Below are 12,817 nucleotides of genomic sequence, written 5' to 3'. Positions count from 1 at the left end.
AAAAAGGGAATTGAACTGACAATTCAAATAAGGTCCTCTTAATGATGAAAGGCAAAGCCAAGACAAAACCCAGTATGCAGCCCCTCGCAGCACTTACCCCCTCCAGCAGGTTAGCAGGGGCACTGCAGGCCCCCTTCAGCACCCGCTGAAGGAACTCCTCCTGGTCAGGTATCTTGTCCTTGATACCTAAGCAAAGAGTGAAAGAGAAGGACTGTGATTTTTCCTGCCAGATAAAGATTATTCAGACACAAGATGTTACCGCACTGTTGCGCTGCCTAATTCAGGAAAATCTGCCACTCACCAGTAACAAAACAAAGAAACAAAACAAACCAAACTTAAAGGAAACCTCAAAGCAGTAGATTTTGATGGTGATGATTAAGATAACCCCAAGCTTCTGTCATGGGATTTCAGGAAAACACAGCAGATAACCTCAGCTTGTCCCCACAGCACCAGCACCTACACACCACAGCAGCTACACATGCTCCCTGCCCGGCTGACACAGGACAACAGCACCCCTTGGTGTGTTCCCCTGTTTCTGCACACAGAGCTGGTACCTTCAGGCACTTTGAGGATCTTCTTGTTCTGCTCACACCAGCCGATGGGGTGCAGGTCAGCTGTCAGGATGTCACACCAGAAGTCGGCCTTGCGGTCCTCACCGTAACCATCGTAGCGCAGCAGCAGCAGCTGCCCACACGTGGTGATGATGGTGGCAACCCAGTAGGTGTTCTGGTCAGACTTGACAGCGACTTCCAGCTTCATGCCAGGGGCAAAACCATTCTGCAAACTTGTATCCACCTGAAGAGGAAGAAGATCATCACAAGAGGTCCTCAGGCACCTCTCAGAAACTTTGCTGAATAAGAGAGGGAGTAATTTAGACAAGATCATTAGCTGAAAATCTCAAGCCAAATGCCACCAGTCTCTTCAGAGAAATAGCTTTATCACATTATGGGACCCAAACTGGAATGCACACAGAATCAACATTAATGAAATCTTCTTTGCATTTCAGAATATCTTTTCAAGCTTAAAGCAGTACTGTGTCATTCATTTTTCTGCCCTGGGCAATACCTGTCTGCATCACTGGAAGGCTTTCCCACACACAGCTGGGCTCTCAACCTGAGCACAACTAAAGGCCAAGCTCAGCACCACAACTTTGACTTGTGTTAAACTTGTCATTCAAGGTCTTTGGGCATAAAGCCCATTTAAAGCACATACACATGCCTCAGGTAAACAGTATCTGTCCCTTCCACCATGCTCATCTAGGAAGTCACAAACCTGCACAAAGTGCAGAATAAGGATTTTTAACCTCTCTGTGCAAGAACCTAAATAATTCTATATGCAGCACTGTTACATAAATCACATGGAACACAATCAGTGTGTATTCTTCATGCTTTGACAACAATAAAGCACCAAACACTGGGAGTGCTCTGTTTGTATGTGGATGTGCTGTGTGCAGGTGACCAATCCGACTGCATGGGATTGAGACATGGAAATGGGACACTTAAAAGATAAGGCAACTCCGTAAGTTTCTCATATCCCTAACTTCTCCTAACTCAAACAATCCTGAAAGACCAGATGGACCCTGTTCTGCTCTCTCTATAGAATGTTCTGATCTGTGGTTAATTCCAGGATCTCAGTCCTAATTAAAACTCTGACATGTCAATTCCCCATTCTCAGTTGACTGTAATTGGTGTTTTCTTTCTTTCTTTCGAGGTCCCAAGTTCCATTTCCTCTTTAAACCAACAACAAGAAACGTTTTCAGTATGATGCAGATGGAGCAGATATCTTCTGGAGTACTTATTCCCAGTTCTGTGCTGACAGTTCAGTAACTGCCATAGCTATTATAGTCTCAGCAGCCAGCACATACTGGTTTGCTAAAAATAAGAGAACTCCACCAGAAATAAAAGCATATGCTTGTGTTAACTGTTCATATCCTTCAGGTTAATACTCTTCACTTAGAGAAATCTCTTCTTAAAAGCCTAATCAGCAGGACCCAATATCTGCAGGCATTTTTAAGCAGTATTATAGAGGGTGTCTCTTAAAAAAGAGACTTGTCTTGCTGAAGAGATATTCCCAAAAACTTCACGTTCTGATTCCTGAGAGAAAGGCCTCGAGCTCAAAGCGGCATTTGAAGAATTAGGAAATCTGTGCTCTCCCTATACCCAATCTTTCAACAAGGCCTCATGGCAGGGAGAGCAGGTTTCAGCAAAACCAAGAGCAGCAGGAGGAGCGTTCCCTGCCACCAGGTGCCTTTCCTAAGGTGTCCTGGCCGTTTCCTGGGAATTCCGTGTGGATGGAGCCGCTGCCCGCGCCCTCTCCCGCCAGCGCCGCCGGGCTGGGGAAGCACAGCAAACTGTGGGATTCTGCAGGGAGCAAACTGTGGGATTCTGCAGGGAGCAAACTGTGGGATTCTGCAGGGAGCAAACTGTGGGATTCTGCAGGNAACTGTGGGATTCTGCAGGGAGCAAACTGTGGGATTCTGCAGGGAGCAAACTGTGGGATTCTGCAGGGAGCAAACTGTGGGATTCTGCAGGGAGCCTCCTGCTCCAGCCTGGCCAGCAGGGCAGGATGGGCACCCTCAGAGCATCTCCTCTGGAGCAGTGGGTCTGAGACGCAGCTGAGCCTCTCGTTGTGACTCCAACCCCCATTCCCCTTCCCATCAGGAGCTGTCCCCCAGTTTGTGCTGTGGCACAAGCCAGGCCCAGGGGAGGTGACTCAGTCCAGGGGGAGATATTGGTAAGGAACAGACAAAAAGGATAAAAGGGCATGCAAGAACCCACAGCAAATACATGTGTTCAGATGATGCAGAACACCAACTTCTTTTTCATGTTTTAAAAGGCAGAAAGGAATTTAAAATAGCATTCAGTTCTAGAGATGTATTTAGACTTGGGAGCAGTAACAACACTGGCATTCATTACAGCTCCAGGCTTCTGTTAAGTTCTTTTTCCTGCTACATTTTATACCAAACATCACTTTTATCTTGATATTGTTTAATTTTTAAAATGCTAACAAATTAAACATTAAAACACACTTAATTTGAGAAGTAGCTTAATTGTCCAATTCATCTTACTCATAGCAAGGCAAAACTTCCAGAATTAATATAAGTAAATATAAAAAGTAACCTCTCCCATCAGCAAGTCCAGTGCTTTACTAATACAGGCTGTGCAATCATGGATTACATTTTCTTAACCTGACCTGTACTCTCATTCTACAACACAAGATAGTTCTCACCCACAACTCATAATGGGAGCTCACTGCTTCAGTATTTAAAAAGCATCGAACTAAAACCATACAGTTACATTTAAAAATACATTTATATTAATTAATCATATATGTTCATTTGCTCTTGTGCTAATACTATTCTTCAGATCAGATTTTTCCACTCTTTTTTTGAGAGTAAAGTTTGTTAGCTCACCTGATGGTGGATTATAAAAATATGTCATTCTCAAAGTCAAGAAACTGGGACTACAGATTTGAGCTGGAGGGACCAGAGTCAGCAGCACAGCCACACCAGTGCAGTCACTCACCTGATGTATCCTGGAATCACACTAACCTTGTCTCAGTGCTCTCTCACAAAGACAGCCTGTCACTCTCCACTGGGAGGCAGTGAGGCTCTCTTCTCCACCTTTTCCAACACACTACCTCCCAATGGACCGCAGAAACCCCCAGCATGTGACCTTGCACTCCTGCATTTCTATTAACAGTGAGACTGATATAAATACGCTCCTCCCTCTGCCTGTCAATTCAGTGTCAGCAATAACTTCTCAGAATTTTATGCCAAGATTATTACAGAGAACATCAACACTGGTCTCCAGCCAAATTCTAAGGAGCTCTGGTACAAAATGCCCAACAGTTCCATTCTGAACGTGCAGAATCTAACAGCCTCTGTGAAGTCTGTATTTTCTGTGCATCTGTACTACTAACACAACTGACATATTTTAACAGATTATTTAATAGTCTTCATTTCTCCAGGTTACTCTTGGACTCAAAATGCTCCATGATCCTTCACAAACAGACTTCAGTCTGTTTTCCTGCTGATTTAAATTTTCTCATACAGAAAGTCATGGTATTTGGACCCAAAAGCCTGAGCACCACGGGTGTCTTCCAAGCAATGTGTCACACACAGTCACCAGTCTGGCGGTCTGGAAGGTGATTTAATTGTTGGAAGAGAAACAACAGGTTTGGACACCAGCTCTGTACAGCTCACCCTCACTGAGGACCCTGTACAACAAGGTAGATTTCACATTCACATCTCCCCCAGTGGGACACTGCTCACCAGGACTTTACCAGAAAACATTTAAGATGTCCAAGGGCAAAGACAAGGGCTTATCAAGACTTCATCCTATTCATTAAGCCTAATCAACAATTATCCTAATCAGTTTTCTAACTACTACAGTTGGGTGTTTGGCAAAGCTATTATTTTCTCCTTGCCTCTTTGAGGTCTGCCATTAAAGCCTTCTTTGAGAGCAATTTGAATTCTGCTGTTCAAGAACTATTCTGATGCCTTTCTAAAGCTACTCCTCCATAGCAGTTGTCCAGGAGCAATCACCAAAAGAAGAAAGAGATTGGATATTTTGAGCTTCTTGAGAAAAATCAAGCTTATCTTCTGGTGCAGATAAGACTTTAACTCCTTAGATTTCAGCAATTGTGGGTGGGGTTACCCTTTGCTATGTACAGAGAGCAGGACACAAACAATAACAAGAAGGTTAAATCCTGCATTTCTCTAGAAAATAACATGATTCTAAGTTAGTCTTCCAAATTTGAGAGAAGCAACTCATGCAAAGATAGCCTAAACATTTAGTGTATGAAAGAAACAATGTAGGAGATGTTAAGTGCAAACACAATCCCTTACTCACATGTTTAAAAGATCCATGAGGGGCTGCAGTTGCTCCTGTGTCTTCTAGATACTCATCCCAGTTGAATTCCATTTCTTCCACACTGGAACCAGCATCTGGAAGAGAAGCCAAACATTTCTAAATCAGTAGCTTTAGGCTACTACAAACCACAGCAAAACCCACTTCAATTCCAAATGACTGACTACACAAGTGTGCAGTGAACACATTTCAAGAAATGAACAGCATTACTTGGCCTTTCCTGGCCTGTGAACAGCACTTTGAAGCTGGACTTGGTCTGGAAAACAGTGAAATCCTGAGGATTTTGGTTAAGCACAAATTTGCTTACAATTTGTGAGAGGGAAATGCAGGGAGAAGCTCTATATTTGTATCAACAAATATGAGAGACTCAGAACTCCACACACTCTGGACTGCTAGTGTTTTAAATTAAAAATCACCCAGGAAAGAGCAATACCACTAGAAATAGATTTGAAAATAAAGTCTAAAACACCTTTGAAATATGACTGTGCTATTTTTAAAGTTAGATAGTATACAATTACCTGTTCTAAAACATCAAAAGCAAAGAGAAGGATTCAGGGTAGTTCTAAAGAAAACAACCTGAGACAAAATTAAAATAAAGTCCACTCAACTTGGTCACTTTAAAAGCCCAGTTCATAAGATGTAACAGCTTCTTTAGACCAAGAAAACCTCATTATGGGATGCATTTAAAGCATAGATGTGCTAAAATCATTCAAACCACAGTTCAAAGCTCACTCAGGCTTCTAGGGAAGCAAGCACCTGTAAGAAGCCACACTACAGACCAGTCAAATTTTCTATTATTATTGTCAGGCCTGTACCCCAGCCCTGGTCTCCCCTTCAGTTCTGGCTTGGCCCCCATCCCCGCCTCTCTCTTATTCCCATTTTCTCCAACATGCCCCCACTTTGCTAAAAAGACACCAAGCCAGCACAGGTTGGATTTCAGGCCCCCTGTTTATTTCAGCAGGCAGTCAGGTGACATTTTTCCTGCAGGAACACAGTGGGATGGCCAGGGAGGGCTCCAGCCCATGCCAGCAGCATTTTTAACCTCAGCACAAGGGGTTCAGATTCAGCAACAAAACAGAGTGGCAGCAACAGCACACAAGAGCAGAGCTTTTATTTTCATTTTCAGGCTTGATTCCACCATCTGCACCATAGCTGTCCTTATGAATGAACAACAGAGCTTTCCCCCTCTCAGGACCAGGAAACCTGACACCTTGTTTATATTTGAAAACAGAGAAATCTCTGTGTATCACAAGCCCAAGGAGAGCTCAGCAAAGGCTACACAGGACACGGGCATTTCCCACACCCCGTGCCTTTCCTAGGACAGGCAGTAACTGAGCTTTCAAGCAGTAGTAGTTTGAGTAGGAAACATTACACATAAAATAAAAATGAATTAATTACCACCACATGTCCTTATCAGACCCCTGACAGGCTAACAACCTGCTAAGTAAGATCTGGAACAATTCCCAGTCCTCCAATAGAAAGGAACAAATATTTGTCCAAAAGTCTGAGATACGTTAAATAGACTAAAAACCTACAAGTCTTGAGTTTAATAGGTTTGTTTTATCTTCAGACTGGAAGTTAAGCTCATCTTTGACTTTTCGTTGTGACTCTAGGAATTATCACTTCCCAAAACTTAAAAATGTATATTCAGTTAGCTGTTGTTTGCTGATGACATTATCTATTTTAAAAGAGGCTCTTATCTCTGCAGAACCCAACTTTGTCTGTTTTTAACCAACCACAAGAGGTTATTTTGGCCTTTCATGAGACCAAGAGCTCAAAAGATTCAGAGCTTGAATATCACCATCACTTTTAAGGGATAATTTTTAACTTACTGAGGAAATTACCTGGAGAAATAAGGAATTTTATTTAGAATTTTTTTTAGGGAGTAAAAAGTCAAAACACAGACCACAGTTGTCTGCAAATTAGGGTGGAGCTGATCAGAGCTTTGGCTGCAAACCATTCTAAGAAAAAACAATTGCATTTCAAAGTTTCGTTAAAACAGATTAAGATTTCTCAACTCATTAAAACAGAATTTTATTTTTATATGACCGTAAAAAAGCTGAAGTTCACAGCTTCACCATCAAAAGGGAACAAACACCAGCTCTGGCCAGTCAGAGTGGCCAGGAGTGAATTCTAATTTTCCTCCCACCCAGAGAAAACCATCTCGCCCTTCCTACAAAAACCACCCTGCAGCAACAACCTCCCTCCCCTCCAGCCCCAAAAAGCAGGTCCTGCATGGCGTGGCAGCGAGGGGATGTTCGGAGGGAGGCAGAGCAGAGCTCTGGCCGCTCGGGAAGGCAGCGGCTCCTCCGGGAATGCCGCGGGGAGCCGGGGCTGTCCCGGAGCGCTCAATGCCCGCTGCCATCAGATAACTGCCGGAGGGGCGGCTAAGCTCCTTAAATGAGCCACAGGTCACTTCACACACTGAAAGGGTCAATTAGTAACTTATGTTGCCACTTAATTGCTACAAGGAGCTCCCAGGAAAGCCGGTTTGCCTGCTGCTCCAGTGACCCTTCGCCTTTCGCTGCGGCTGAAGCGGCTCCCGCCGGGATCAGCGGCCGCGGCTCCCCCGGCGCATCCCGGGCCCTGAGCAGCGCTTCCCGTACGGCCGGGCTGCACTCACTGCCCTGTACCCGCAGCTCATCAGCACAGCCAAAAGCGCACTAGAAACACAGTTTTCATAGGAAAAAACAAATAAAACACCCCAACAAACCAAACCCAACCAACAAAACCACCCCACCAAAACAAAACCCAAAACAACCAAACAATAAACCACCCCCACCAAAAAACAAAACCAGACCAAAACTGAAACAAACCAACCTAAATCCCTCTCCAACACTCATGGCAAATTTAATATTCTTACTGTTTTCTTTTAGGGAGTTTCCTTCAGTCAGAGGGACTTTAAAAAACTTATCCAAAAAGCACCCACAACTTTTTCTGTTCATCATTCACAAAAGCTGAACTCGGCTTGCCTTTACACTTTACAGAGGTTTTACAACTGAGGTGGTCATTTCCACCACTGAGTACAGCAGAGCTGGGGAACTGTCTTCCCTTTCAGAGGCTGCCCAAGCTGAGGGCTGTGCTTAGCTATGGTTTGAACCATCCTGTTTGCTGCTTCTCACAAACCTGCCGCAGCAGCCCAGGTTATTTAGCACAGCTCTTTCTGGAGCAATGTGGAACAGGAAAACCTCACAAAATACAGCTCCAAGCAAAAATGCTGTATGAGGATTCATAGTGAGAGCAGTTAATTAGCTTATTAATTGTGGCATGTGGTAGGACTATATAAACAAAGAAAAGCCCCCCAAAGAAGTGTCATTTTTTTTCAACATCTGAATGCAGAAACACTCCAGCAGTGCAGCAAAGGACCATCTCTCTTGGTAACACTTTCAGAGTCAGAATCCAATCACTTTTCTGGTTTTATTGGCAATACAGTGGCAGCAGAGCAAACCCTGCTTAAAACAAGCCTTTGAACTGTTCTGCTAGTATTTTTTGCAAGACCCTACTGCACAGCTCCATCCTCACAGGTTAGCAGATCCCTGGAGACACAGGTTTAATGAAGCCACATTCCTGTGGGGCCATAAGTCTGCATTAAACACCCTGATCAGTCTGAGTTCAGAATGTTCAATAAAACCTCAGACATTTACAGGAGAGGTTCTAGCTACTGTGAGAAAACTTGCAAATCAGTGTGACAGATGACAACAAGAAAAACTGTATTTAATGCATTTGATTCCAAAGCACAGTTTATTCATCTAATGCTGCATGGGTGTACATATTTATGCTCTCTCATTCTCCCCATATCCTTAATTGCTACAAGCCCTAAATGAATTCAGCTTTCTCCTATGTGGAGACTTATTTCTCTGTATTAGACAGGATGACTGAGCAGCACATTAGCCCAGAGGCAAAGCATAACTTTGGCAAAGGCAAGGGAAGAAACCTGACACAATTCCCATCTCTCTGGCCTTACCATGCGACCAGTTTGCGTCAGAAGAACTTCCAATTAAACTCACATTTTCTTAAGTAAAATCTGAGAAGTGTCCTGCAGAGGTTCTGTAGAGAATATTCATCCACTTTGGAGGTGAGAAAATTCTCTGTAAGAATATCAGCAGTTTTGTAGGCACATGCATCACTTCCCATTTCTCATTACTTCTACTGGCATTATTGGGAACACTCACTCTTTCTGAACTTTATCACAAATTACATCCTGCTGCTCTCTGATACATACAGGTAGAGAAAGAATATGGAATTATACCATTTAGACTGGAGAGTGCAGTGAAATATTAAGGAAGTTAGCCCTTAAAAATATCTGAAATGGAAACAGTCTACACTAGGCTGTTCTCATCTTTGGATTTCAGCTAAATTCTCACTGCAAATAACTTTCATGCATCTTTAATGTGATTTAGTAGAAGACTGTCACATTGGACATTTAAGTACATCACAATTGAAGGTCTTGCAGACTTCAGTAAGGCTAACCCAAAGGTTTCTCACCCTGAAATGTAGATATAGTTCAATCTGATTTTAATAACAGTTAATCTTTTTCATCTCCACCAGCTGCGAGGCCATGAATAAATAAAGACAGGTTGGAATTTCAGGAGTTGAGAAAGACTGTGACAAGAATAAAAGTTGTCTTCCCCACATAGTGCAAGGGAGCGTCATAACCAACAACCCTGAGCTCTGTCCAGGTTCTCGAAACCAGAGGGCCTGGATGTAAAACCAGAAAAATAGGAGAATCTCCAAAAGATGATGAAAATTATTAAGTGGAAGAAAATTACACCAGACAAAGAATATGAAGGCAATGTTCCAGCAGTGGCTTGGACTGGTGTAACTCAAAAGCACTTCAGAAAATAGTATTAGAGGGCACAACAGAACCAGTGTGCTTATGCTTACACAGGCATTTGCTGGGAACTATCTCTGAATGCAAGTAAAGCTCTCATCATTTATTGTTTGCTCTTCACAGCCTCCTGTACTCAACCTGGCACAAAAGGATGCTCAGGGAAATAGCTGCCGAGTAATTTCAAGCCAGTATCAAACCTTTCCTTAGCTATTCAAAAGCACAAGTGAGAGAGGACTCTGTGACCTGGTACTTTTTGAGGAAGATGGAAAAATGTCAATAAAGGTTTTAAGACTGAGGGATGTGCTATCTCAACCTGTTGACACACCACTGCTGACCATGTAAAGAACTCCTCACTCTTCTCCCTTCCTTACACTCTGTGACAGAAGCCTGCAGTTTCTACTAAAGAAAGAAAAAGTATTTGCATGTGCCAGGAGAAATTCTACAGCCATATCCATGATGCCTTTTCTTGATTATTTGAGGATATAACATCGACAACAACTTGACTGACTTGCTGTAATTAATACTCAAGAAGCATATTTCAGCATGATAAAGAAGATGATAGCATTTTCCTAAAAAACACTATGGATTAAAATTATATTTAATATTTCTTCAGCAACACTAACAACAATTAGATTTCCTTAAAGTAAAGGTACAAAAATTACCAATAGCGGATTGTCCTATGAGAAGAGCAGCTTGTTAGACAAGTATCAAAAGAAAGTAATACTCAGATAAAATCCTGATCAATTCTTTACACTGATAATTACAAATTAAAATTTGCTTTAATAATAATTTAATAAACTGTAATAGGTAGGAACCTCCTCAAAGAAAAGGGACAAGCCACATCAGGCAAGACAGAGAAAATGGATGATCCCTACCCTCACAATTCCAGAACCATTTCAGGAAGCTGTTAGTATTCCCAGCCACCGCAAACTAACACTCTTCCTGGCTTGGTGTTCCAAGGTGATCCAAAACCTGAGCTGATTTATCATAATACACCTCTCTGCAGGAGGTTAGGTATTGATATCACAAGCTTATCAAAGAGGACAGACCAAGGCACTTCAGGAAAACAGGACAGATTACAATGGCAGCTAACAGCCTCAGTTATCTGACTTTTTCAAACAGCAGCAAAAGCTTGCCAAAATGTTAACAAATGAACACAAGGACAGAACTAGGTATTAACCACTCTGAAAGATAAATGCCTGACAATAGTAAGTGTTAACACCACCAAGCTTTTCATAAGCCCATCTCATAGTGGTGCCACAAAAAGGAAAGTCATAGCTTCTAGAAAACACAACCACCATGGTGGGCCAGATTTTGTTTCCCTTTAAGGCAGTGATACACCCTGCTCTGATACAGAGCAGTAACAAACACAGCCATGACAGCCCTGCAGCCAGAACAGAATCCAGAATCTGTGAGACTGGAGTTTCTCCCCGTGTACAGCACCAGGCACATGCCCTGTGAGACACTCACTGCACTCATCTTTCTTCCACATTGCTAATATTTTTAGAAAAGTTGGCCAGGGAGCTGGGCTGGACTGTTACCTGCATCATACTGCTGTTCTCCATTCATCTCCACAGGAGCCCAGTGGTTGCTGCCAGCAGCCAGAAGCAGGGGAGTCCAAGGCTGTCACTGTTTGGTGGTCATGAGTTGCCTCCCGCCTTCGACAGCAGCCGGGACATTCAAGAAGAGATCCTGGAAAACACCTGAAAGGAACACCTGGTAAGAAAATCTTCCTGGGATTTTTAGCTACTTTTAAGCTAGAACTCTAGAGTGGTTTGGGTTGGAAAAGAACTCGAAGATCATCTCCTTCCAATCCCCTGCCATGAGCAGGGACACCTTTCACTGTCCCAGGTTGCTCAGGTCCCATCCCACCCAGCCTTGGACATTTCCAGGGATGTGGCAGCCACAGCTTCTCTGGGCACCTTGTGCCAGGTCCTCACCACCCTCACAGCTGAGAATTCCTTCCTAATATCCAATTTACAAACCTATTCCTATCAGCAATAAAACAATTCTTTCCTGATGGTGGTAGAAAATGAGTAAAAACAGGCCTAAAGCAAGACCACCAGTTCATTGGCAGTGAACCACAGGTTTTGTTTCGTTACAAAATTCTTCACTAAAGCAAAGCTGTATAGTAAGTAAGAGTGTGGGTGACATGTTTCTTTACAATTAACACACTTTGACTGACATCTTTATAGAAATCAAAGAGATGAGTGGCTATAAAACAAGAAAAAAATACATAAATACCATAAATCCAAATACATAAAATCCATAAATCCAGAAAGATTATTGGCTTGAAAACTCTAGTAAGAAAAAGGTAATTTCAAAAAGTCATTGCATTCTTGTTGAATGTCTGTGAAGTACCTGTTTTGAGATACCTGAAATAATATAGAAGACTAAAAATCAGGTTCTAAGAAACATAGGCTGTACTTCTGAAATAAACACATTTTGAATAACAATGGTTTATAAAAAGGAAGTCCTACACATTTGAAGTCTCTGATTTTGAGTTTTGTACAGCTACAGTGTCTATGCAGACTACCTGATAACCCTTAGAGGTACACAACACTGGTAGCTTCCTTCACACACAAATAAATCAACAAACTTGGATAAAATAAGATATCCAGCAGCAGTGCTCAGTCACATAGGAAGTTCAAGTACAATCAAAACTACAGCTGACTTCAAAAATTTCATTATGCGTGAAAATAAAAAATTTTTGAGAGTAGCAGGAGTTACCATTAAGAGCTCCTATTGAATGGCAGCTTAATGCCACAAAAATCTACTGTGTAGAAGATACTAACAACTTTTATTCATTATGGCTTCACAGGAACGTATCTGCAATGGAATTCAGCTGCCAATTTCTGCTATATGCTTCTATAACCTGCTCCACTCCAGCTCAGAAAGTCAGTGCTCAGCATGTAACTACAAGGGCACACATTAACTCCAATCCAGCTCTGCCTCTGTGAGGAAGCTACTGAGAAATTAAGCCCAGGCTCCACTCTCACTCTCCACTGGTTTTCCAGGCTCACAGGAAGGACAAAGCAGTGCAGGGTAAGGTAAGCACATGTTCCCAGACTGTCCTCTCCCAAGACCTTCCTCCTACACAGACTGAGCTTACATC

The 12,817-nt window shown here is 42.6% G+C and overlaps 1 protein-coding gene across 1 annotated transcript in view; it reads right to left on the bottom strand.

The window, feature by feature from the left end:
* Positions 1 to 11,537, bottom strand: part of SFMBT1 (Scm like with four mbt domains 1) — a 35,639-nt gene extending 24,102 nt beyond the window's left edge. Inside the window, exons 1-4 of the mRNA XM_033517504.1 lie at positions 11,244 to 11,537; positions 4,854 to 4,948; positions 555 to 795; positions 98 to 186 (exon numbers count right to left, since the gene is read on the bottom strand). Of these exons, the coding sequence (XP_033373395.1) occupies positions 98 to 186; positions 555 to 795; positions 4,854 to 4,948; positions 11,244 to 11,271 (453 nt within the window). The 5' untranslated portion in view covers positions 11,272 to 11,537. The remainder of the gene's footprint in view (positions 1 to 97; positions 187 to 554; positions 796 to 4,853; positions 4,949 to 11,243) is intronic.
* Between the last annotated feature and the right edge of the window lie 1,280 nt (positions 11,538 to 12,817).

This window comes from Parus major, chromosome 12 (assembly GCF_001522545.3).
Source record: "Parus major isolate Abel chromosome 12, Parus_major1.1, whole genome shotgun sequence".
NCBI lineage: Eukaryota > Metazoa > Chordata > Aves > Passeriformes > Paridae > Parus > Parus major.
The sequence above is the reverse complement of the archived record's forward strand: the minus strand, read 5'-3'. Positions and strand labels throughout refer to the sequence as shown.